At 41.5% G+C, this 26,134-nt stretch overlaps 4 protein-coding genes across 5 annotated transcripts; 2 read left to right on the top strand and 2 right to left on the bottom strand.

Annotated features, from left to right (window-relative positions):
• Positions 1–2,563: 2,563 nt before the first annotated feature.
• sll (slalom) lies at positions 2,564–4,891 on the bottom strand. Its single transcript, XM_065220440.1, has 3 exons — positions 4,570–4,891; positions 4,307–4,500; positions 2,564–4,244 (listed from the first exon to the last, which is right to left on the bottom strand). The coding sequence occupies exons 2-3, from the start codon at positions 4,336–4,338 to the stop codon at positions 2,864–2,866; spliced, it is 1,413 nt and encodes a 470-aa protein (XP_065076512.1). The 5' UTR covers positions 4,339–4,500; positions 4,570–4,891; the 3' UTR covers positions 2,564–2,863.
• A 3,728-nt stretch (positions 4,892–8,619) lies between these two features.
• GluRS-m (putative glutamate--tRNA ligase, mitochondrial) lies at positions 8,620–10,551 on the top strand. Its single transcript, XM_065220442.1, has 3 exons — positions 8,620–8,816; positions 8,888–10,072; positions 10,136–10,551. The coding sequence occupies exons 1-3, from the start codon at positions 8,654–8,656 to the stop codon at positions 10,378–10,380; spliced, it is 1,593 nt and encodes a 530-aa protein (XP_065076514.1). The 5' UTR covers positions 8,620–8,653; the 3' UTR covers positions 10,381–10,551.
• TMS1 (serine incorporator TMS1) lies at positions 10,389–24,027 on the bottom strand. Of its 2 annotated transcripts, none has more exons than XM_065220443.1 (4): positions 23,841–24,027; positions 22,421–23,435; positions 10,973–11,138; positions 10,389–10,889 (listed from the first exon to the last, which is right to left on the bottom strand). In XM_065220443.1, the coding sequence occupies exons 1-4, from the start codon at positions 23,874–23,876 to the stop codon at positions 10,751–10,753; spliced, it is 1,356 nt and encodes a 451-aa protein (XP_065076515.1). In that variant the 5' UTR covers positions 23,877–24,027; the 3' UTR covers positions 10,389–10,750. The 2 variants fall into 2 exon arrangements, with proteins under 2 accessions (XP_065076515.1, XP_065076517.1); XM_065220445.1 differs by having other exon boundaries at positions 10,973–11,129; positions 23,841–24,025.
• san (Probable N-acetyltransferase san) lies at positions 23,875–25,378 on the top strand. The gene is made up of 3 exons (XM_065220446.1): positions 23,875–23,878; positions 24,384–24,433; positions 24,606–25,378. The coding sequence occupies exons 2-3, from the start codon at positions 24,426–24,428 to the stop codon at positions 25,204–25,206; spliced, it is 609 nt and encodes a 202-aa protein (XP_065076518.1). The 5' UTR covers positions 23,875–23,878; positions 24,384–24,425; the 3' UTR covers positions 25,207–25,378.
• Positions 25,379–26,134: the final 756 nt, after the last annotated feature.

Raw genomic sequence — 26,134 nt, forward strand, 5'->3', positions numbered from 1 at the left:
AAATTGTGGTTGGTGGTTGGTCGAACGTAAACAATCATTTAAGATTGCTCCAAGCAGCTTTTGAAGCTTTTAACCAAATGGCAATACAACTACATTCTTGTACAACTCTGGAAGCTATTATTCAATGTTTGATCAACTCAGGTGTTTTATAAGAGCTTCCAATGGTTTGTTTTGATGCGTTTATTTCACGTTCTATATAGCTCTTGTCAATCAGTTTAACAAAGGTGCTATAAAAGTTATCGTAGGTCTTTTAAAGCATATAGGTAAACCGAACGTAAACAATCATTTAAGAGTGCTCCAAGCAGCTTTTGAAGCTTCTAACCAAAAAGGCAATACAACTACATTATTGTACAACTCTGGAAGCTATTATTCAACGTTTGATCAACTCAGGTGTTTTATAAGAGCACTCAATTGTTTGTTGGGATAAGATCCACTCAAATTTATGTTTAAATTACTCAAGCTCTAGAAAACGTAGTTTACTTGTAGACTGAGTAAAATTTTCCGAGCCTCATAAATCCTTTCGCATATGAGAAAAATCGACGAAAACTTTATTTATTCTAGAAAGTACCTATACCTACACTCAAAAAATAAATCACATAGGGGAATATACGTATTCTCGGCAACCTAAGCAGTGACCATCTTTCTATAGCCTTTTTCTCTGAGGAACGCACACATATGCAGTATTTGTGTGTTTACAATCTTTTGCTGCCAGCTGCTCTAATAATTCCAGTCGAAAGAATTGTCAAAAGCTGTTTTGAAACGCTTTTACAAAGCTCCAATCTTCTCTAGTAAGAGCGACTATTGTGGGCAACATCTTTTTATTCGGCAACCTTTCTATTTGAGCTGCGTGTTAAACTGCTGTGTTTTCATCGGCAACTCGAAATCAGCAGCATTTTATAGTGCGTGTGTTTCATTTCAAGAAAATCCTGCTAGATTGCTTTTTCTCAGTGGTAAAAATATATTCAATTTGAAGCTGAAAGCCTGAAGAATCGTTTTAATGCATTCAGCGAAGTGTTTTCTCAGTGTGTTAACTCAGTCTATGAGTTACCTACGTTTTCAAGAATATGAGTGAACTAATCTCAACTTTGAGTCGAACTCATCTCATTTGTCGTGTAATCGTAATTTATCTTTTTATTAATTGCTTTTAACGTAAATTGATGCACTCCAATTAGGTTCAATTCGTTAAAAGCAGGTCTGTTTTGCTCGAACATGACTTTTACTGACATTTAAATTTTCCCATCTATTTCATAAGCCCCCCCTTCCCCATGCCTCCTCCCTCCGTTATACGCAAAACTTCTGCTAATATTATGCAGCCCATTTACAGACATTTCTGAAATTCACAGACTTCTGAAAAAAATCTGGCATCTCTGCTTGGGAGTGACAAGTTGACAAATAAAGAAAGTAGATCGGATTTATGTCGATGTTGTCGAGAAATTTTCCAACCCGAAAAATTCCTAGATCGGAACGGAAATCGGACCCAGCCACCTCCAGCATGGTCTTGCTTTGTAGCTGTGCCTTTACCGACTGAGCTAAGGGAGGCCCCTGTCAAGATGTCCTGCTCCCTGTAATTGTCCCTTGGAATTCAAGTCAGAACTCCTTAGTAATTCTACCGCAGAATACCTTTCAGGGAGATCACAAATTTTTTTAACTATCATCGGAGCTACAAATAAAAAAAAAAATCCAATTCCCACAGATTTTATTTTTTTTAATTAGTCAGAACTCCTTAGTAATTCTACCGCAGAATACCTTTCAGGGAGATCACAATTTTTTTTAACTATCATCGGAACTACAAATAAAAAAAAAATCCAATTCCCACAGCTTTTATTTTTTTTTAATTAGGCACTTGGGTCATTCTTGACTTGTCCAGAGATGAGATTTGAACTCGTGACTTTGGCGTGAAAGGTATTGATGTTAACCAATACGCTGGGGCCGTCCGTGATCTTGGATTTTTTTTGCCATATCAGACAACTTGCATTTTTGATTCAGTCCAAGATTTTTTTTAATTTAAAATTTCTCAAGTTTGAATTTGAATTAATTGTTTAATGCCTTTCTCAAGTATCCTGAGCACCTCTTTAGTGGTTCACAAAACCACCGTAAAAGTGTTCCATCTTGAGTTTGCTTGCTTTTGCCTTGACCTGGGCCAAGATGAAATTCTGTTAGTACCTAGTTTGATTTTCTTTGATGAGGCTTCACTGCTACTAGGATTTAACAAAAATCTTAGTCACAAATCTCGATAAAGAATAATATGTATACAACCTAAAAGAATCCACCAGAATCTTGATCATTTTCGTAAATACTCGTAAATATTTAGGATTGTTTTGCTCCGTTAGTTGAAAAAAGAAATCCTTTTTCTTCTTCATTCCTTTACTTAACGTCGGTCTCTGTTCCGCAATCTCCAGGCAGCTTCCACACCTGCGTATCGCACCCATCAGCCGGGAAAGAATTCCTAATAAAATATCTGTTCAAACCATATTATATTCATAATAGACCAGCTCAGCATCCTTGATTCAGTTAGGATAGATCGGATCAAAAATAAAATGTTCACATTTGATCACAACTCACATTAGTTTTTTTTAAATACTTAATCTTCTGTTCTCATTCGCTTACTAAAAATTCGGATGAAGCAACAACATTCAATTGCATAGCGAATCTACGGATTTCGTCAATTTGCAACAAAAGGAACACGCACTAAATTAGTACAAGCCGTTTTGTTCAACGCACTAACTAATCACTGTCCTGCATTTTCTTTATTTAAGTCTTATATCCACTGTAAGATCACTTTTTGTGCTTTTATCGTCACTATTAAAATAAAAAGTACAAAGTACAAACCATTTCATTCTCCTTATGTTTCTTTTTTGGTATTTTAAACGTTCAAGCGAGGCTTTCCGGCAACAGCATCAGCGGAAGCGTGTCTCCGTTTGATAGCTTTCAGTCGTTGGTTGCAGTATACCCTTAAGAAAATTGCAAGAAACACGATTACCACTCCAACGACACCCAGGAATGAGATACTATGCTTGTAGATCCAGCACGATAGAAGAATGGCAATGGCTTGCCTTAGGGTCATGATGATGGTGAACACCACTGCTCCGAAAGTGGCGATGGTGTAGAAAATGAAAAGCTGACCAATAGCGGAGGAAATTGACAGCACAATGCAATCCAGAACGAATTTCGGGTGTTCGGCTGCAAACTGCAACGAACTGTAGAAACCACCTTGCATAAACAACGAAGCAGCTGTGAAAAGGGTGCTGAAGAGATTGACACCGCACATCATCTGAATAGAGGACATGGAGTACGTTTTGAATAGCTCGCCTTGCCAGTTGGAGGTGAAACTGTCGAATATCATGTAAAATGTCAGAAGCAAAACACCGGTTAGAGTCGTCATTGCCGTTGTTTTAGATTCGTCCGTTGACCCAGTCAGAAAGAAGATCATTCCAACCGAAATCATAATCGCTGTTATGTATTCGTAGAACTCGTATTTGTTGCGCGAGATAATTTTGCCCATCATCATAACTGGTATAATTTTGCATGATTTTGCCAGGACTTGTGTGGGGAAGCTCACAAATTTCAGTGCTTCATACTGAAACCATGCACTCATGATATTCGAAAAAGAGGCATACGAAAATTTATACAGAGGAGCTCGTTGCCTCAATTGCCGCTTCACTGTCAAATAAACGGCAGTGATCATGAATCCCAGCACTCGATTAGTGAAGACAAGAAACTGCGAATCCTTGAAGTGAACTTTTTTCTTATCTGCATTCACGTACTCCTGGGTCATAATTTTCTCTTGAAGTACTCCCCACGTCAGGTACGATCCCATCAATCCAAAGAGACAGTAGAAAAGAAGAATGCATTCCTGCACCGACGACCTCTTCGTACCAGCTCCTTTATCTGCATTTCTTCCATCGATTCCTCGCTCTCCGTCGGAAGAACCTCCAAAGCAGAAACGCACAGCATTCGATAGCAGAGACTTATCAGAACGTTCCAAGTATTTGATTTTCCGGGTATACTTGTATATCAACACTCCGGGAATTAACACGCACAGGTAACCGAAGGTGTTGATCGATAATCGGATTACCCAGGAATATTCCTTCGACCTTCGATCAATCAACTGGGATAGCGTCAACTCATCCTGCCGACTGGCAGCTACCTCAGTCAGTGAAGGCACAGCCGGTCCTTCTCCTAGACTCTGATGCAGTATACTCGAAACCAGTTGTACTATTGTAATAGTCAATATTACTATAAAGCTGCAACAAAACTTTGCGTTTGTAAATCGATAATTGTATTGTCTAAATAGATGTAAGCTTACCAAATGATCAAATCCGGAACCAAATTCCTCATCGCAGAACAATCGATAAAAGTATAGTTCGATCGGAAATTGTTCTGCCACTAGATCGAACCTTTTAACTCCGGATCAGTTTAGTAGCTGGAACTGTATTTCTTCATATTCACTATCGTTTCGAGGTCGAATACCGTCAATGTGAAATCCCTTTGGGCAAAACACTAAATTAGAAGGCGAAAAATCGTAACGTTAAACTTGTCATTAAACTAGTATTTGACTCTACTACTTACCACAATAGCTGAATTACTTTACAGGAGCCTTTCCATTGACCAAATATTGTAAAGGAGCTGAGTTGGGATAATGTTCTTCCTTCGCGAGTCACTAGTGCTGTCAGTAAAAAAAATTAAGATCCGATGATGCGCGCGTTTCTGTCACTTTTTTTTTGTACCATCCGCGGTTCTCCAGCGACAGACAGATCAAAAAGACACGCATGCAGCGATGTATTAGCACCACTTCAAAATTTACAACAACAAAACAGAACCCAGCATGAATTCTACCTCACTGTTATACGTGTTCTTTTAAACTAACTAGCATGGCATGCACAAAATGCATTACTGATTACGCTGATGATTACGCATTGCAAAACAGCTGATCCTTGCGTAAAATAATCCGAGGAACTGTCGAAAGTACCGTTATTTATGCTGTAATGTTGATTCGATTGAACACGGTCAGGGTTTACACTTTGGCTTTTTAATCGGTTCAATCGGTAAAAACGATATTGCTAGCTTTCTAAATTTATTTCTAATAAGGATTTTTAACAACGCACACACTTAATCACGGGTTCCATGTTCGGTAATTTTTTTTTTACAGTATTCGAACTGTAAATCACAAAAAATACCGATCATTCAGCTATTCTCAACAAAACTGCTGATGGTCAGTAGCTATTGCGACAAACTACTGAATACGGTAAAAGCATGTACTGAATTTACCGTAAAATAACAGCTGAATAACAAATGAATGAAACTCAGTAAAATGGAGTACCGAGTTTTCTGTATTCATTGTTTTTTACTGAAATTTACTGAAAATTGTTGATCATACCAGTAAATCCAACAATTGCCTTATAGAGCTCCAGACTTCGGCACGCAATCCAGCACACCGACAGAGCCACAATCCGGTTGAATCATCAGCAAGCGCTAACCGCTCAACCAGAGCTAGTTCAGAATCACGGCTACTATACCACTAAACATGTTAACCTCAGTTCCGGAATAAAAATCGTTCAAAATGTATCCATAATAATCATTAATTTACTGACTTATTCATAAAAATACCTACTGAAAAAAAAAACTGATAATCTCAGCAAAAAAATGTAAACAAATAAATTACTGAAAAATACAGCAATTATTCTACTGACTAAAACGGTAATTTCTGATATTTCAGAGATTCTGCGATTTACGGAGTTTGTGCAGTATGTTTTCCGCTCGTGTCACACCTCGGTCGGCACACCTAATCTAATTTAAACGCTGTCCAGACTGGAGAGTTATAACATGTTATAACGGTTGTCAAATAATTGCAACACAGAAACCACCATCAAGATAGCGCTATAACATGTTAAAACTCTGTAGTCTGAACGTACTATTACCATAGAGGTAACTCTAAGACCACTGGGTCCCGAAGAAAATCATTATTATTTTTGGCTCACTCAGTACCAGAACAACGGTCCCAAGCAGTCCCAAGCTATTTCACTCACCCCTGCATGTTCTGCATGAATCCACACACCCCTGATGTTATCTGTCAAACTTTCATAGCGAATCAAAACAAACATAGTGTAGTAATAGAATTTCAACTAGAATAGGGTACGTTAATCGTTTGCTTGGGACCAATAGGCTACTAAAGTGGTGAGCCAATTTAAAATCGTTAGTTTCGTATTGATTGTTTCTATTACCAACAATCAATATGAAACTAACGATTTTAAATTGGCTCAATACTTGACTAACCTATTGGTCCCAAGCAAACGATTAACGTATCCCATTCTAGTCGAAATTCTAGTACTACCAAGGGGTTGGTCACTCTACACAGTGTGCCAAAATCAAACTTGGGCACACCCGGGCGAAGTCATTGTGCTGTTTGGCACCCATGGTTACAATTTTTATGATCTTTAAAGTTACTGGCAACACTGAACTTTTTCTGCGCTTGCGCGGTGTGCATGTGTCAAAATTTGTTATTGATGTTGCCACAATATAATCTGGAGGGGGACGTACTGTCAAATCAGCCTACTGATCATACTTGTATGAAACTGGTTCCAAACGTAAACAAACGCTGTAGGTTTCTTATGGCTAGTTTACGTTTGGAACCAGTTATGCGAGGTAGGCGACGATTGTTCGTATTTGACAGCCAGCTCCCTCCCTTGAATATAATCTAATTATTTTCAAAACAACCGCCATGGATTCTCAAAATAGTTACACCCGTGACGGCAGTCGCATCCACATTTCCTCCCAGACGAAGAACAGCTGACATCGGTATCTTGACCTGACCGAGTTTTCCGGTCATAGCTACACGAACTAGCGATGCAGCTTCCACGGCTGTGGCTGCTTTCAATGCTGCTGCTGGTCCGTCATTTTTGGAAAATTTTAGAGGAGATGGACCAGCAGAAGGATCAGCAGCAGCAGCAGCAGCAGCAGCATTGGAAGCAGCAACGGGAGTTGCATCGCCAATTCGTGTAGCCGTGGTCGACGCTGAAAACCTCGGTCCGGTCTCGACAAGCGGTGCTTGAGATTTAATCGGAAAGTCAACAACCAAACAAAAACTATACCATCCGATCATTCGAACTGCTCGAATACATCCATGGCGGTGGCTGCTACACCAACCATTCCATCGTTCAACGTATAATCAACAATCAATACGAAACAAACGATTTTAAATTGGCTCACTGCTTGACTAGTCTATTGTTCCCAAGCAAATCAATTAACGTATCCCATTGTAGTCGAAATTCTACTACTACACAATGTTTGTTTTGATTCGCTATGAAAGTTTGACAGATAAAATGAGGGGTTATTGGTTTTTCCTATGTTTCGAGGGGTGAATCGATTAGCTTGGGACCGAAGAGAGTACCAGAGTTGAGCCAAAAAGTTGAGCACGTTATTTCGGGACCTTCTAGTCTTAAATGCTGTCCAGACTGGAGAGTTATAACATGTTATAACGGTTGTCAAATAATTGCAACACAGAAACCACCATCAAGATAGCGCTATAACATGTTATAACTCTGTAGTCTGAACGTACTATTAGCATAGAGGTAACTCTAAGACCACTGGGTCCCGAAGAAAATCATTATTATTTTTGGCTCACTCAGTACCAGAACAACGGTCCCAAGCAGTCCCAAGCTATTTCACTCACCCCTGCATGTTCTGCATGAATCCACACACCCCTGATGTTATCTGTCAAACTTTCATAGCGAATCAAAACAAACATAGTGTAGTAATAGACTTTCAACTAGAATAGGGTACGTTAATCGTTTGCTTGGGACCAATAGGCTACTAAAGTGGTGAGCCAATTTAAAATCGTTAGTTTCGTATTGATTGTTGCTATTAGAGTTACCTCTATGATAGTACCAAGGCTGAGCCAAAAAGTTGAGCAAGTTTTTTTTTTTTTTTTTATTGTAGTCATTTTAACACTCTTGGGTCATTCGTGACTTGCCGGGGTAAGATTTGAACTCGTGACTTTGGCGTGAGAGGTATGGATGTTAACTACTAAGCCGGGGTCGCCCCCAGTTGAGCAAGTTATTTTGGGACCTTCTAGTCTTAGAGTTACCTCTATGGTTTAATCCTAGGTTTAATCCCATTTTGAGAAATTATCCTGCCACACACAATAATTGTATGATTGTTTTTTGCGGGGCAGTCGTCAACTTTTTTAAAACCGGCTCATTCTAAATGCTTGCATTATTATATTATTTGTCATTATTTATATTCCCCATCGTGTAAGTTTTCTGCTGCATGGGTCGATATAGTTTGGGGACTGCCCAGCCGTTTGTTTTCTGGAGATTGAAACGTCAGATTGTTAGGATTTATCACGTGTTATTTGAAAAGTGCCTATCAGCTTTTGTAAACAAAAACTGTAATTTCCTTACCGCCCGAATCGAAGCCGTCCATGCAAACTAAAATCTCTATCAGGTAGGAAAAACACCCTCTTTAACGATTGTGTTCTTTGTTTCCGTGGAAAAACTTCTATTCATGCGAAAAAGGCATCCCAGGTTTTGTTTACAAATGTTGATAGGCTCTTTTCAAATGTTACGTGAAATTTTCCCCTGATTCCAAAACCCAAATATTATCAATTCGTAACAAGAAGCACTTATTACGAAATTCCGATGATTTAGCTAAAACAATGAATATTCTATGGAAAAGTTCACCGAAATCGTTGCTATTCAACCCGTGTAACATCCGATCACTGATAGTGACCTGCAGCATTCGTCGACCATGCAGCAGCAGCAGCTGTAATCCGGAACCAAGCGACTCCGTCCGAGTGCGTTTCGCTCCCAGTCCAACCGGTTTGTTTTGATTCGTTTCGTGTTGCGTAGGTAATTATAATTTAGTTTATGAAATTTCTTTATGTTTACAGGATTCATGCACTTGGGAGGGCTGCGAACTGCTTTGTTTAATTACCTGTTTGCGAAATCGCGTGGAGGGAAGTTTGTGTTGCGCATTGAGGATACGGATCAAGAACGACTGGTTGATGGTGCTACGGAACGTCTATATCAAGATTTGAAATGGGCTGGAATAGTACCGGATGAGAGTCCATGGAATGAAGGTCCTTACGGGCCATACGTTCAAAGCCAACGGTACGACATCTACAAACAGGAGGTCAGAAAGTTGATGGAAGATGGTCGGGCTTATTATTGTTTCTGTTCGGAACGGCGGTTGGAATTGCTAAGGAAGGAAGCGGTTCGGTTGCGACAAGTTCCAAAGTATGATAACAAGTGTAGGCACTTGACACCGGGGCAGGTCGCCGAGCGGCTGGCCAAGAACGATAAGTTCTGCATTCGGTTCAAGCTGAATTCGAAAGCGGATGAGTTTCAGGACATGATCTATGGGAAGATCGTTTACTTCTTAGCGCAAAACGAGGGTGACCCAGTTATTATCAAATCGGATGGTTTTCCGACGTATCATTTTGCCAATGTGGTCGATGATCATTACATGAAGATAACCCACGTGTTACGGGGAGTGGAATGGCAGATATCGACTCCGAAGCACATACAAATGTTCCACGCGTTTGGATGGAAGCCTCCACAGTATGCTCATCTTCCATTGGTGATGAATCCAAATGGATCAAAGCTCAGTAAACGACAAGGTGACGTACAGCTGGATCACTACCGAAGGATGGGAATCTTTCCTCAAGCACTGCTCAACTTTATAACGCAAAGTGGTGGTGGCTTCGAAAGGGAACTAGTTGACGTCATTGGACCTCAGATGCACGATCTGATCAAGCATTTTGATTTGAAAAAAATTAACGCACACTCTAGTCGATTGAATCCGGATTTACTGAAACAGTGCAATCGGGAAGAGATCGAGTACCAACTGCGGCACTCACCGGAGAAAGCTGATGCCCTGGTGAAGGAGGTTATAGGAATGGTCCGGGCCGAATTTGCTGACAATCTGAAAGGACTGGATCTAGACGAAACACACGTGCGAGAGGTCCTGGAGTGGTCCGTCAAGAGAATCGATGCCCTGCAAGATCTGGTCAAAGGGAAGCTTTCCTTCCTGTGGGTTTTACCGAAGGGTACCAAGGATAAAACTATCGATAGCGGTGAGATATGGATTTGTCATCATGGGTTGAAATGAGCAATCTCGAACAAGTTTCTATTTGCAGATATCCTAAAAGTGTTGGCGAACAACCTTGCTTCCGAAGAGGAGACCGCATTCACCAAAGCCGAACTAGGTACGTTCCTGAAAGCATTTGCCGAACGCAACCACCTTGCATTTGAGCAGCTGATGAAGTCTCTGCGGAATTGCCTCAGTGGCCTTAAGGAAGGGCCTGGAGTCGCCGAAATGATGGAAATACTGGGCCGCGATAAGACAATAGAACGCATCTTGCTGGCTGCCAAGAGGAAATAGACTTGTACTTTTGCAATCGCAAATGGACTCTTTATTAATTCTCTAAGACTTGTTGGACGAAAATTATACATTATTTTCTGGTCTGGATTAAGACAAATATGTGTTGAGTACTTGCTGTATAGTTAGTTATAATAATAAAGGTAAACTTAAGCTACCATTGCTAGTTCAAATTTCCTTTTCGTTTCATTCGTTCCGAGCATTTCGAAAAATGAGCCTTATCATATCACATCCTTCTCGGTATTAAAAGTAAAAGTCAATAACCACCTACATGTTACCTAATGCAACACTGACAACTTTGGAAAGCTTCTTCTATTGGGAGATTTGATATCTACTCTGGTTAAAAATTACGACGAATTTGCTTGCAGCACATCTAATTGAATTCGCGATCGCTCAAAACCATCGGCGCAACCAAGGTCCAGGCGTACAATCCCAGACAGAACCAGCTGGATATGATCTTGACCCACATTGAGGCGGCATTGGCGTTGAGGGTATCCAGCGATGAGTTGGGTCTAAAACGGGGTTCGAAATTATAGGGTCTACTAAAAAGCATGATCCACATCCAAACATGGGTGCATATAGGAATGATACTCACTGATACCAGTTGGTAAGCGTCATCATGACGTACAGCGTGGCGGTGACGAACACCACATGGAACAGGGACCACGAGTAGGCAACGGCATCCTCTTCGTTATCACGGACTTCGTTCGATGCGCCACCGGCGTGCGAGCCACTGTCGTCACTTAGCGTCGCTGCCAAGACTTAGATCGTTAGCGCATTTTCAAGGGATTGTTTTGTATTTACGGTACAAGTGAAGGTTCAAAAAGAAGATGCACCACACACCGACAGGCCGTTAGTAGATAGGGGTTGGGTGAGCAAAGTAAAACACGTGGGTTAGGAAAGAATTGAAAGAGTGTTTTGTTAGTAAACGGATATTAGAGCGAATTAAAAGATGAAGCGTGTGCTAATCTGATTTAATTGTTGCAGGGCAGTTGAATTTTTGATTTGCAACATATGCGTGTGTGAACAAAATACCGCTCAATTCAATTAATTTGCGTTTTGGTTAACATTTAGATTTTCAATGGAAATATTGCTTATGCTCATATCACTAGCTAAAATCAACAGCTTTCAAAAACTATTGAAAAAATCAGCAAAATTGGTTGTCCTACGGCATAAGCACCAATGTAACGAAGCAAATTTCTTATTTTTCTTGTTATGTGTTTGTGGATACCAGCGTTGCCAGATTGTTTTCCAGCTTAACGGTATCAACAGTTTAAAGAAATCGGTATTTATTATCTTAATTTAAACTTTTGAACTAAGAACGAAAATGTTGCTTTCCAGGAGAAGTCGGAAGAAATTTCCGGGAGATGTTTGAACTGGCTTCTGAAGGAAGCCGATAAAACTTCCAGAGAAAGAATAAAGTACACACTTAGATTTTTTGACGAGATTGGCACCGCCGAGCAGGCTCGGCCTTTATTTTTACTGAGATCTCAGCAAAATTTATGTTGGTTAGCCGAGATCTCGACAAAATTCCCGTTTGTTAACTGAATCTCGGCAAATTTTTCACTGATAGCGAATTCGTTTATTATCGGTGCGGTATCAGTGCGAAACCGACCTTTTTGTCAGTGCGAACCTCAACCTGAGCTAGGTTTTAAAAACAAACGAGCAAACTGACGTTTGTCAGAAAACAAGCAGACCCAATCTTAAAACCCGATCCAGGTTGGAACTGAATAATAAACGAATTCGCTATGAGATCCAGCAAAATAGATTGCCAAGCTGCTCGGTGGTGCCCATCTCGGCAAAAAAAATCTAAGTGTGTAGCTCTTCTGGAGGAAGCTTGAAGAAAGTTCTAAAAGAAGACGGAAAAACTTTAGGGGTACTTCCAAGACTTCTGCTGTCAATTTAAAGAAGCTTTCGGAAAAAAAATAATCAGATGACACAGAGGGAGCCAGACAAGAATCGGAAATCTGAAACAAATTTCAAGAGAAGTCATTTTCAGATAAAGCCAGAAGAAGCTCATAAAACCCATCCAATAGAAGCCAAAAAAAAAAAAACCTACGAAGAATGTTCCGGAGGAAGACGAACGGAATTTCTGGGTGATACATTTGGTAGAAGTTTAATTTAACTTCCTGGAGAAAACGGAAGAAGCTTCCTAAGGTAGATTGGAAGAAACTTCTGGAGAAAGTCGAGAGGACTTACGGATAAGTCGTAAGAAACTTCAAGGGAAAGTTGGGGAAAAATTCCGGAAGAAAGAGATTTCTTGGAGATGTTAGCACAACATTCTCTGAAGTCCCTTAGATGTTCTAATGATCCTGAGCAATTTTCCTGATTTTTATAAAACATCCCTAAAAACCCAACAATGCCCCTGAAGTTTCCTGAACATTGCTCACAATATTCTTGAATTAATGGAACATCAGCATTCTGATCTCCTCGATTTTTTTTTAATTTTTAAAACTACCTTGCTCAAGTTTTCGGAAATTCCCAGAGTTTATCGGGACTCCTTTAAAATTTCAGCAACTTCCTTTAAATTCAAATTAGTTGATCTGTTCTTATGTTCTCAGAAGTTTCCCTAAGTTCTTTTAATTCTCCCGCAAAAAAATTCAACAGTCCTGAAAACCATTAAATTTCCCTGAAGTGCTTTGCACTTGTGAAGATTCCAAAATATTTCTAATGTTCCCTTAGGTTCATTGGAGTTCTCTGGACTTTTCTGAAATTCCCGGGTTCTCAAATTTTAACAGATTTTAATTAAACTTTCATTAATTCATCGGAACTTCCCTGACAGATCTTTAAACTTACCCAAATGTCTGGATTATTCTGAAGAATCAGAACTTCTTAAAAGCTCCCGCAGTTTTCCTGAAGCAAAAATTAAAACCGCAACACTTTAAGCATCCTTTTGAGCAGAAGAAACTTCCAAGGGATGTCGAAATAATTTTCCCGTAGGAATCGAAAACCAACTTACGGGGTAAGGTGGAACAAAATGCCAAGGGAAGATTGAATATGCAGGCAAACATTTTGATTATTAAAAATAAATCGGTATAAATCGGCATAAAAACTAAAATATCGGTTTTCTGAGAAACCATATCTGTACAGAGGTATCAAGTACGAAAATCGGTATAAATACCGATAAATCGGTATACACCTTCCGATGAGTTTGACCAGTGCTTAAAATTATTGACTGCCTAGGCTGAGTGTGAAAGCACTGCACTATTCAATCCATTGCTCTGTGCAGACCGTTTGTACCAAACGGTAAAGGACGAGGCAATGAAAGAACCAACAAAAACAATCAGTCACTCACGAGCAGGCGACGCACACCGCTTGCCTTCGCTCACACAGCATGTAATTGAGTCATTTTTCCAAAGAAAATGCACGATCAGTCATTCAAAACAAATATTGGGTACCATCACAGCAGAATAAACGTGTTGACTGAGCTACTGACTGAGTGCTCGGCTGTCAGTGACTCGCTTACCTCTGAATCATTCAGACTCTCATGAGGTCATGAATGATGAGACAGATGGCAGTTACAGACGGTATAGTAAACACAGACCGGCGGATAGAAATTCCGTAAAAATGGCAGCACGGTTATTTTTACATTATTTTTCCTATTGTCTAGCAACACTTGCAAATGCTTACGCATAGAATGACTTGTATTCAGTGCAGCAAGCTGTTATGTAAACAAGCTTTAACTTTGGTTTGAAAATGAAGTGTTTATATAAAGGTTGCATGAATAATTTCCACTATGGCATAAAAAATGTTGGGTTTTTCCGATTCCCTGCGAAGAATGGCATTCTGGAACAATGAAAACTGTTTTGCGGACTGCCGGAAGATTTTCGAATAGTCGGAAGTAACCGACTTTGTAGCGTAAGTAAACTTATTTTTCACAAGTGAAGACTTAACAACAAAGCTTTTCAAACCGATTGTAGTTGCTCTTTGGCGAGGAGCATGTGTATTTGGACTGTGGAGGAAAAATCAGAAAAGTTTCCGGGGTGATTCCCTGCTACTCAGATGTCCAGCAAATTTTTCATCTAAAACGCACTGATCGTAGTATGGAGGATGACGTTGATGATATTGAGAACATACATCCAAGCCCACAAACCTCGACAGTATCAAGTATGCAGTATCAAGATATTGAATATTTCGACGAAATTTTCCTACACCCGGATGAACATGACGGCGAAAATAGTGCCGATTTTGTTTATTATTCTCATTATTCCGGAGAATCTCGAATGTAACCAATTTGTCTGGAACAAAACCCAGAGTCAACAGTGTCAAAAATAAAGTTCTATGAGATCAAATAGTGATTATTTTGTGTGTTAGATCAATGTGAATCTATTGCGTACTTCACGTCCCAACAAACATTGAATGTTGAATAACAGCTTATTCAGGCAAACAAAAGCTTCTTCAGCTAAAAAACAGTTTATTCAGCTGTTGATCAACTCAAATTGTTTGTTGGGGTCTAACTGGACAAAAATTGTGATAAAAGTGCTCGTTTACGTCTCATGTTATTGGTGTCTTCGGTGCGCTTATTTCTTGCATTATAAAGAATAAGTACACCCAAGACACCAAGAAGATTAAACGTTTTTTATCATTAAAAACATAATAACGGAAAACCATGTTCGGGATTACAATACTCTCCACACATTATTCGTTTGTCCGTTTGGCTCAACATTTTGACAGTTCATTTGGCTCCGCTAGATTCGTATCCGCCGGTCTGTGTTTACTATACCGTCTGTAATGGCAGTTCATATTCACATCGAAATGACTCAATGAACCTGACTGTTTTGCGCACTGAGTTTGATAGTTGATAACGCTACGCTTTAAAGTAAACACGAGTTTGTAGAACTGTACTGCCTACACGCAGGCAAAAGAACGTAAGAATTCGTTAAGAAGCACTTATGAATTTTAGCCATAAGAAATAAGTGTGAATTTCATTGATTTGCCTTATGAAAAATAATGTTGACAAAAAATAATAATTCGGAGCAGACCGAAACCGAACCATGGACGTTGAGATTACGGAGCTCGTGTGTTGACCACTCGTCTTTCAACGCTTAAGAAAATGGAATGGCTAAAGGCGTATAAGAGCTACGTTATGAAAGACGAAAATGTTTCATAATTCGCGCTTATGAAATTCATATGTGTCGTTCATAAGTCGTGTCTTATGAAATTATTAAGTCTATTTGCCTCAGTGCATGTTATCGGAAAATCATTCATTAGTCATGCTTATGAAATTCATATATCTCGATAGCTTTTTCAAATGGACGTATCAGCTTTCATTTGATCGTCGATTTGGCGTAACTGGTAGCTCGCCCATGCAGGCTAACACTACCATCAGATAAGGGAAATTTTACCCTACCTGCTAGTGATGTTAGTAAGCGTGTGCGAGCTACCAGTTACGCCAAATCGACGATCAAATGAATTGTTTACAAAAGCTGATACGTTCCTTTGAAAAAGTAATCGAACGTTGACTCTTATGGATCGGACAACCTTGTTTTGATATTTTTCACGGTATCTTCAGAACAAAACAAGTAACTTTTAGTGCGGAGTGTAAAATACCGGTAGTTAACAATCGATTCTAAAGCTGGGTTTAGACAGGGCAAGTCCATTGATCAAGTCAGTTGAATTCAATTGGCTTGAAAAGTTGAGCCTGGTTCAACTTTTTTCAATTCAAGTGAGTTGATCAAGTCAGTTGAATGGCATGGTTTACACGTTCAATTCGCGTTCAAGTCAGTTGAATTCAACTGACTTGATCAATTGACTTGCCCTGTCTAAACCCAGCTTAATGGTTAACTCATTTCTGACAAAAATTCGTATGGGCCGGTTATGCTTTTATGGGCAGCTGTAGAGAATAAAAGTCTAATTTATCATTACTAAAGCACCGTGAATTTCTTTATTCCATAAAGTTGCGTTCCCACATTGGTGACCCCGACGCGAGTCGTCTCCAAATTTCGACAACAACGAACCTAACCTCACAATGGCTAATGAAAAACCGGCTGTGTCGGTCAAACTTCCAGATTTCTGGAAGAACGACCCAGAAATTTGTGTTTGCTCAGGCGGAGGCACAGCTTACTCTCGGAAATGTTACGAAAGATGACACCAAGTTCTATCACATTATGGCTAAAGTAGACCAATCTGTGATTTTCTATATCACGGATCTGGTCACGGCACCTCCGCAGCAATAAAAAATACAAAGCGATCAGAGAGCGCGTTTGATTTCACATTTTTTTTTGACTTTAAATGATCTATATTTCTTGAATTTGTGTGGTTTACATGTATAACTTATCAAGTGACACAGATGCGTCTTTTCAACTTTAGTTCTTTTGATATTTCAATTATTATTAATTACAGTTCCTAGTCCTGTCATGCCTGTTTTAAGAATGACCACCTTGGTGGGATTGGTTTGTTTTAAATTTGAAAAAGGAGACTACTTATAACTACTATTTACAACTATAACTAACCTACAACTACTATATACACCTAATCTACTATATACAAATTGCTTATCAAAGCATGTTCTGATAAATTACATTTTTGTGTAAATTTAGTCTTAATTTCGTTAATTCTGTAATCTATTATGGCAATGCCTGCCTCTTCGTGTAAATTTGTTATTTTAGTGTCGAAAGGACGATTAAGTACCATCCTCAGCACTCTATTCTGAGCGACCTGGATTTTGTTCCTGTGAGTCTGTGCACATGATTCCCACACCGGAGCTGCGTAGAGGATCGCAGGTGCTATGATTTGTTTGTAGACAGCCAGTTTGTTTACCCTTGAGAGGCGGGATCTGCGGCAAATCAGCGGATAGAGACACCTAACCAAGCCAGAACACTTGACTACTGTTTTCTCTACATGCGAACGGAAGAGGAGCTTTTCATCGAACAACATCCCGAGATAGGTTACTTCGGCAGACCCATCAACCCTTGTGCCATCCATGATTACAGTACAAGATGGAGCCGGTTTCAGTTTGGGCGATTGCCGATGGAGGAACATGATCGCTTGTGTTTTGGAGGCATTGATTTTGATTTTCCACATGGTGGCATAATCAGCAAAGGCGTTAAGGCATCGTTGAAGTTTGTTCCTTATTTCGCGAGGCATCCTTTCTTTGACGGCTATTGCGGTATCATCTGCGAACAGGAAGAACACGCAACCGTCACCGAGGGGAGGAATGTCGGAAGTATAAATGCTGTAAAGCAAGGGGCCCAGCAAACTGCCTTGCGGGACTCCTGCTGGGATGGAAAACGTGTCTGAAAGACAACCATTCCACGATACCTTAAACGACCTTTGCTGGAGGTAGTTACGGGTGATTTTAACCAGATGTGAAGGAAAGTTGAAATTACAAAGCTTGTACACAAGTCCATCATGCCCAACATTGTCAAACGCCTTTTCAACGTCTAACAAGGCCACGGCTGTGGACTTGGATACAGCTTTGTTACTTCGGATGTTATTCATCACCCGTACTAGCTGGTGATTGGTGGAGTGCCCCTTTCTGAACCCAAACTGTTCAGGAAGGAGAATGTTATTTTCCTCGACAAACTTGAGCAAACGATTGAGAATGAGTTTCTCGAACAATTTGCTCAGCGCTGAAAGGAGGCTGATGGGTCTGTAGCTTGAAGGCAATCTTGGATCCTTACCGGGTTTGCGGATTGGTATGATTTTTGCTACTTTCCAGATGCTTGGAAAGTAGTGCAGTTCCAAACATCTGTTGAAGATAGCGGTTAGGAGAGACTGCACTTTCATGCTGAGTCTTTTCAAGATCAAGTTGAATATACCGTCAAACCCGGGGGCCTTCATGTTCTTGGTGCATTTCAGCGCTGAGCAAATTTGTTGTACTGTAATCAGTGCTGCAAAATTTCGACAATACACGGTGATACTCAAAATTCTGCTTTGGTCACTCGTTTGAGCGAACAGTCATCGTCAATGCAAACCATGTCAATTGTCAGTGGCATTTTTGTCAGTGACGAACATGTGCTGATTTGTTTATTAGCTAAATTTAAAATGAAATTAAATGGCTTGAGGAAAACAATTACATAAAGCCATTAAAGTGAACAAGCATCTACGTCCTGAACAGCTTGGATAACAATAATGTGACTCAGAATGCAAGAAATTACCCTTTCTGTTACCAGGTGAATCTTTGTCATTGACGAAAAAATGAATGAGATTTTGACAAAGATTTTGTTGAGGATCAAGTCTATCATTGACGATGTGAAAAACAATTTTGTCAATATCGCGCAAAAGTCTGTCAATGACAATGACAAATCTCAGCACTGACTGTAATCATATCCGCTGGAGGCACGACACAAGGGGAGGCATCTAGATTTTGAACGCATTGCGCAACCTGATCATCGAGCGGACTTTGGATAGTCGAGCCAAGCAAATGCGATGAAGCGACATGCTTACCGATCGCATTTGCTTTCTCCTGTGGGGTGATTAAAAGCCGATCGTCATCATTATCGACTCTGAGAGGTGGAACGGGTTTGGGATGAGTTTTCAGGACCTTGGCTACCTTCCAGAATGGTCTGGAGCGGTCGTCCAGATTCTGGACAACACGCCCGAAACTTTCATTTCGGAGTGAGTCCATTCTGGAAGCAATCTGCCTGTTCAGATCGGTCATTTCACGTTTTTTGCCCAGATCTCCAGTCCTCTGAAACTGGCGTCTACGAACATTTCTCAACCGAATCAGTAATTGGGTGTGGGAATCAATAGCAACAAACTAACCCCTCACAGGAACTTGTCGAACACACGCCTCGTCAGCCACGGATATGGCCTGTTGGAGTCCTTCCAACGCCCGGTCGATGTCATATACAGTGTCGAGCAGTGGATTTTCATTGATGTTGCTGTCCACCATTCGTCCGTACTGCACCCAGTTGACATGGTGGTAGTCTTTACGCAGGCAGCTTCTAGCAGCAACCACGTTGACACCGACTTCAGTCACCACCGGTTGGTGGTCGGAGCTGAGATCGTTGTGCGCCTCCGGCTTGGATAGTCCGATGTTTGTCAGGAAAAAGTCCAGAGTGGAGGGATTTCCCGCCGAAGAGATGAAAGTGGGTTCGTCCGGAAATTGCACAGTGTACAGTCCATGTTGTGCGTGGTCGAACAATAGACATCCGTTCCGGTTCCTCTGGTAGTTCCGCCAAGCTTCATGGGCCCCCCACGATGAATCGAGAGCTAGTACGGGTGATGGCGGTCAGGTCCTTTTTGAATTGGATTCCTAGTCCATTGCTTGCGGTACACTGGCGTGGGCAGTAAACAGCGATAAACCGGACGTTTCCAGTTGGTGATTCCACCTCCACACTAACGGCCTCGATGATAGAAGTGCGGATGTGGGGCAAAGTACAAAACTTGATTTCCTTTCTGACGATGACCGCTACACCCCCCCCCCCCCCCTGGAGCTGGTGCGATCAAGCCAGATAATGTTGTGCTCAGGCAACCAGAAGCTGTCACCGGACTTTAGGTGGGTCTCGGTTAGAAGAACCACGTCGATGCTATGCTTGCGGAGGAAGTCGGCAAGCTCAATATGTTTTGCTCTTACAGAGCAAGCGTTCCAGGTAGCGATGGATAGCGGTTTAGACACCATACTGGATGATGAACTTACCGAACACTTGGATCTGTTCGGGCTTATTGCGGCACTTACGTAGAGCACCGGTCATGTTGATGAAAATCTCCATCAATTCATCCGCTGTGAACAGATCGGGATTATTTGGTTGAGCTGTTGGTTGTCTCCAGAATCCAGGGGGGATGGACAAAGCTGTCCAGCAGAAGATCCAGACGTTTCTTGAGGGGGGGGGGCGGTTCACACCCTTGGATTCGCTTGTCCATGAAGAGGCGGAAAGTCCTCCGCCCTGAAAGCCGGGGCCTTATCCTTCCTTCGTGCTGGTTGATTTTTGGTGCACGCCTGATTTCGGATGCGCTTGAAATCGTCGCGTTTAGGGCACTACTTGTTGGATCCTTGGTGAGCACAACCACAGTTGGCGCATTTTAACGCCACGGCTCCATCCGCAGGGCAGTCGGAAGTGGCGTGGTCTTGAGCGCAATTGCCACAGCGTGGCTTGATGTTGCAGTTGCGGGTGCCGTGTCCGAAGTTCAGACACCGTTGGCACTGAGTCACATCACGATGGCCGCCACGGTATGGCTCCCAGCGGACGATGATGGAATTGATGGAGCGGATGGCTTTCAGCGCGTTGAGCGTCACCGTTCCCTTCTGGAAGTGTACCAGGAAAAGGTTATCCGGATACGCCTTCACATTTTCATCCTTCCTTGTCATCCGATAGACGGCACTTGGGGCCAGCTTGTACCGGTCTCTGATTTCAGCTTCGATAAACTTCGGGTCGAAGTTTGGTAGGCCCATAATGACGACCTTGAATGGCTTCTCACCGGGAATGTCGTGGGTGAAGAATTCCACCTTGGAAGTCCTCAGGTGGGCGACGACCAAGTCATACTCCGCTTTGGTACGGAGCACCACCTTGGTGCCGACTCTGCCCAACTTGTATTCGGATCATTGTCCATAGACGAATCAAACATAAAATTCTTTCTTCATTTGAAACCAAAGCTTTTGAAACTTTGGGAGTTTCTGTTGAAACAAAATTTGGATAACTTACGTTTATAGCTGCCTATTTGCCATTCCAATGCGTAGGCCAGAAAAAGAATTTTCTCGAGGGAGACCTTCAGAAACTTACCCGTCATATGTCTAAATTCTTCATTATTGGTTATTTTAATGCAAAACACCGCTCATGGAATAATGCTCAAAGCAATTCCAATGGTAAGATTCTGTTTGATGATTGTTCTGCAGGTTATTACACTATTCAATATCCAAACAGCCCAACATGCTTTTCCCTCAACTTAACTGATTCATGTCAACTTTGTAGCCAATTGGTTACCCATGCTAACTTCGGTTCTGATCGCCTTCCAGTAACTTTTGAAATATCCCTAGAAATAATTTCTAATCCCAACAGCTCTACTTTCAATTACCATAGAGCTGATTGGGAGCAACATCGAACATTTATGGAATATAGCTTCGATCCAAACATTCCTTTGCAAACCAAAGATGAAATTAATTATGCTCTTGAATCTCTCACTACTTCTATAGTTGAAGCAAGAACTGCCTCAGTACCAAAATGCGAGGTTAAATTATGTAGATTCAATTATAATAGACGGCGATCTTCAGCTCTTGATCCATCTTAAAAATCAGGCATAACATTTGATAACGGCACAAAAGCATTTGTAAACAAACTTTCTAATGCCCTTTATACGCGAACCAAAGTACGCCCACGCTAACCAACAACATCATCGGATAGGTGCAACTACCACCTTTCCGAATGGGGTATTGGTTTGCGTGGGCATACTTTGGTTCGGGTGTAAAGGGCCCTAGAAAGTTTGTTTACAAATGCTTTTGTGCCGTTATCAAATGTTATGCCTGAAATGTCCGTAGGAGACAATATCAAAGAACACGCGATCCCGCCATGAAAGTTATTATTTGCAAAAACGATTCTCTGCCCTGAGGAACAAAACTTTTGAAAATAATGTTTCTAAATTAGACCCGAGTTCCAAACCCTTTTGGAAACTCACAAAAATTTTGAAAAAACCTCAAAAGCCTATTCCAGCGCTTAAAGAAGGTGGTAAAATTTTGATCACAAATTTGGAAAAAAGCTCAGAAACTTGCTAAGCAAGTGAACCTTTGCTGGATAGGATACCTTAAAACGACATAATTCTGCGAAACGCCTAATTTCATGCTTTTTTACCCGGATTTTGCGGTATAGGTATTGCGATTTCACATATTTGAATGACTTATTATTATACCTATCTACAGTTTCAACTCAATTATCTCAAATTATCCACATATTTACAATTATCTCTGAATTTTCGAAAACTGCGCATAATTATGGCACGGTACTTGATAAACTAGCAGCGAGCACTTTCTCAAACCTTTACTCACAAAAATAGACTAGCCAAGCAGAAAACAGCAATTGAAAGAAGAATATTTACAAACTGACAAAATGAAAGATGTTGAAGCCATGGCCGAAAACTACAAATAAAACGCGCAATCCCGACCACTCACCTTGCTTTTCCGGATCAGCCAGACGGGACACATTGTTGGCCGAGCGCAGCGTCGAGTACAGAATGCACAACATCCAGATGACCAAGCCGATGATGCTCGTTTTGTCGAAGTGAACCTTATTCTGCTTGTCGCCGATGATTCCCAGGAATCCCGGGTTGCATTCGGTATCCGGATTGTTGGCCACGGCCGACCAAGTCAAATAGACTGTGTACAGCGTTACCATCGAGCTTTGTAGCAGGCCCGACTTGGGTGCGTGCTCCTGGATCTTGGGCCAAATCGATATAATGCTGATTCCCAAGCACAGGATCATATTGAACGTGATGAAGAATTTGTTCAACGAGCAATTGTCGGCTTCGGTAAAGTAAACGTAGAGAAGAGCGATTCCGGTCAGCGAAAGAGCATATTGCAAGCCGGTGACGCAGCACAGCGCAGCGAACCATCCGCGTGATTCCTCTTCCTCGTAGTTGCTAACCCAGGCTTCTGCCCACGAGTGGGCAAAATCTACGATGTAGACCAATTGTACCAGGATGAAAGCAAATCCACCAATCAGACCGACCCACATCCAAGCCGGACCGAATCCAGTCTCCGGAATGAAGAATGCTCCAATGGCGATAGCGGCCACGATCATAAACTTAATTCCCCAGAACCCGTTTTGCAGGGCAGCACGTGGATCCTTGGACGAACGAACCCCGACCATCATGAGGGCCCAAAGTGCAAAGAAGCAACACAAGGCAAAACAGATGCGATAGACGGCCAAATAGCCTACGGCCGAGCTGCAGTCAATCGTTTCCGCATTCGGTATCAGGTGCCCAGCGGTTGATGTAGAGTTGGCGCAGAATGGCACCTTTTGGAGGAAATCCTGCAACCCCGGGGCAAGCATTATTGCAGCAACGATGGCTCCCAGCAGCAGCATCAAGGCGTACATGAAACGCGTCGCCGTCGAGTTGGATTTCAACGACGACGGACATAGCGAACAGCAGAGGGAACATGCTGTTCCGGTGCAGCAGCAGGCAAGCTGGAAAAGTAGGAAGATAAGTAAATTTACTGATAGAAGATCCCAAAGCAAACAAAAGTCTGTCTCAGATGATAACAGTGCATCATGGTCACGGAAGAGACAGTAAACATGGCGATCATTGATTTTTTTTTGTCGCATTGTTTATTCGTGTTTTTTAGTTTTACTTATGATGGTTTCATTCAAGTAAGATGACTCATTGGGATTCTTAATCCCATTATATATCAGTGAAATGCCCAATAGAACGCGCTATTGGAAAAAGTCTAACGAAATTAAACAAAATATAAAAATTTAATTTTGTCTGACTCGAGATTGAGTGTCCTTCAACTTTCTGTTAGCTACGGGTTGTTGCGCAAAATACGAAAAATCAATAAATCGAAAAAAAAAACAACTTTGCAATTAACTTACATTTGCCGCCGACACTAAGCCCAAAACTGCTCCCATTGCACGAGAATCAATCCACTGAAGGTATTCCACGGAAAACTGTCGAATCACAATCAAAATTCCAATGTAATAATTGGATTTGCGTTTTCAGTTCGATTTTTTTCGCTTTCACAACAAAGAACCCCTACCAGTAACAAAACAACACGACCGAAGTGTTTCGCAAGAAAAACACGAATAAAAAAAAGCAAGATGGAGAAGGGAGAAGGCAAACATAACTTTTGACGTTTCTCGAGCATAAACGGGGGAAAGCCAAGTGGTCGTCGAATCGGTAAACATAAAACTCGCCCATGCAGCAGAAATGGTACGAACATCTAACTTGGTGCACCTTCCAGACTGGAACTAACCTTGCATGATAACTGTCAAACTTCGTTCCGATGGTTCGTTCGCGTTCGATTATTCTTTCTTTCGAACCTGTGCAAAATTCTTTCGTAGGAGCTGAAAGCTCTTGGTTTTTCGCCTATTTCCTGTTGAAAACTAGCTTCTTCCCAGTTCGGATTGTTCCCATTAAAAACGGTGACATCAAAGCTGTATTATAAAATCAAACACACAATGACCAGGTACGTTCGAAGTTAATTAGAATCGATTTCTGGATGTGACTGAGAGCAGGGCTTCCTTCCCCGTTACTAACCTCAATTTTGGATGAGCCTCTTGTGTTGGATACAGATAGATATTTTCTGCATCTTCCGACAGCCCGAAAGTGCCGGTTTATGAATGAAATCTTACTTCCAGGGCCAACATTGAACTAGGCGATGTCACCCATCACAATCTGAAACAGCTGAAGAAAATAAACACGGTCGTACTGCCGGTGCTGTACAACGACAAGTTCTATCTGGATGTGCTGGAATCGGGAGAGCTAGCGAAGCTGGCCTACTACAATGATGTGGTTGTTGGGGCCGTCTGTTCCCGGATCGACACCTCGGACAACATGCGAAGGTTGTACATTATGACGCTGGGATGCTTGTATCCTTACCGACGGCTTGGCATCGGAACTGTGATGGTCAAACATATCCTAAACTATGTGGAAAATGATGGCAACTTCGACAGCATATTCCTGCATGTGAAGGTCGATAACGAGGGCGCAATCGAGTTCTACAAAAAGTTCGGCTTCGAAATTGTCGAAACCAAGCAGCACTATTACAAACGCATCGAACCGGCCGATGCTCACGTGCTGCAGAAGACTCTGACCAGACGCGGCAACCCAGGACAACAGCAGCAGCAGCAACAGCATCATCAGAACGGAACCGCCGGAGGAAATAACGTAAACCAGAGCAGTCAGAGCATTCAAAATTCAACCTCCCAACTACAGCAAGCCCCGGAGAAGAACCGATAAATGGCACTGGCTGGCTGAGAGGCTCGGTGGCCATCCGCTGCTGAAGGTGGCGAACACAAAAAAATCGACGGTAGGAGTTTATTCGATTTGTTATTTATTACGTACCGGTTGTATTACTACGTTCCGGGAATACTTTTCAAAGTTTCAGATGTCGCACCAAATTTCAGTTTCCTTCGGTGAAAAGTAGCGAATGGTCTTGTTGTTTTTTTTTTTAAATTTGATTCACTCTTTTTTAGCCGCCAAATTCTTACGTGGGTGGTTATATATTGTGTTTGCCTGCTGGTCGTTTTCGATTCTTATGCTAAAGCAAATATGCGCAGCATGAGAATCGCCTATTGTGCAGCAGGATGTATATGAAAAGAGTTTGGAAAATGCGAGCGAACAATTATTTTAAGAAAAAATGATATCTCAATGTGTTGAATAGAGGTCGAATAAAGGGATAGGCGGATAACAAGTGGAAAATGTGTGCCAATAATAATATCACATTTTCTTGGGAAGAGAGGTTACTCGCTATACGCCGCAGAATCATTTTTTTACGCATAGGGAAACTGAGGTAAGATGGCCTAGACGAACATCGTCTCTAAATCACAACTTTTGAGTGTTTTTTTTTTCCTTGGTTTGTTTTCCGTCGATCTTGTTTTCCGTGCTGAGCACCAATGCTACCGACGCCAGGGAGGCAGCTCCCACACCTGGACCCTACCCTATCGACTCATCACCTCATGAACCGGGGACCAACGGCTTTACTTCCCTTTCGAAGGCGTGATAAGAGATGTTATGCCTCACAACATCCCGGTGGCGCCGGCAATCACGCTTACCACTACACCACCGGCGCCGCTAACTTTTGACAGTTAATTTGGTAGAAATGTGTGTTAACTAATTCGCTACTAAGTTCTCATGCTGCGTACGGCAAAATATAAATACGTAGCGG

Source organism: Ochlerotatus camptorhynchus, unplaced genomic scaffold (genome assembly GCF_037179485.1).
Source record: "Ochlerotatus camptorhynchus isolate MF236.1 unplaced genomic scaffold, CSIRO-AGI_Acam_v1.1 ptg000126l, whole genome shotgun sequence".
NCBI classification, from domain to species: domain Eukaryota; kingdom Metazoa; phylum Arthropoda; class Insecta; order Diptera; family Culicidae; genus Ochlerotatus; species Ochlerotatus camptorhynchus.

Bases quoted from the DNA above. Each gene is read 5' to 3' on its own strand.
- TMS1 (XM_065220443.1), bottom strand. From the start codon at position 23,876: ATGGGAGCAGTTTTGGGCTTAGTGTCGGCGGCAAAT. The intron at 23,436-23,840 runs GTAAGTTAATTG...CTACTTTTCCAG, and splicing joins GCTTAGTGTCGGCGGCAAAT to CTTGCCTGCTGCTGCACCGG. The intron at 10,890-10,972 runs GTGAGTATCATT...ACCCCGTTTTAG, and splicing joins ACGCTTACCAACTGGTATCA to ACCCAACTCATCGCTGGATA.
- sll (XM_065220440.1), bottom strand. From the start codon at position 4,338: ATGAGGAATTTGGTTCCGGATTTGATCATTTG. The intron at 4,245-4,306 runs GTAAGCTTACAT...GTTTTGTTGCAG, and splicing joins GTTCCGGATTTGATCATTTG to CTTTATAGTAATATTGACTA.
- GluRS-m (XM_065220442.1), top strand. From the start codon at position 8,654: ATGAATATTCTATGGAAAAGTTCACCGAAATCGTTGCTATTCAACCCG. The intron at 8,817-8,887 runs GTTTGTTTTGAT...TTATGTTTACAG, and splicing joins TTTCGCTCCCAGTCCAACCG to GATTCATGCACTTGGGAGGG. The intron at 10,073-10,135 runs GTGAGATATGGA...TTCTATTTGCAG, and splicing joins GGATAAAACTATCGATAGCG to ATATCCTAAAAGTGTTGGCG.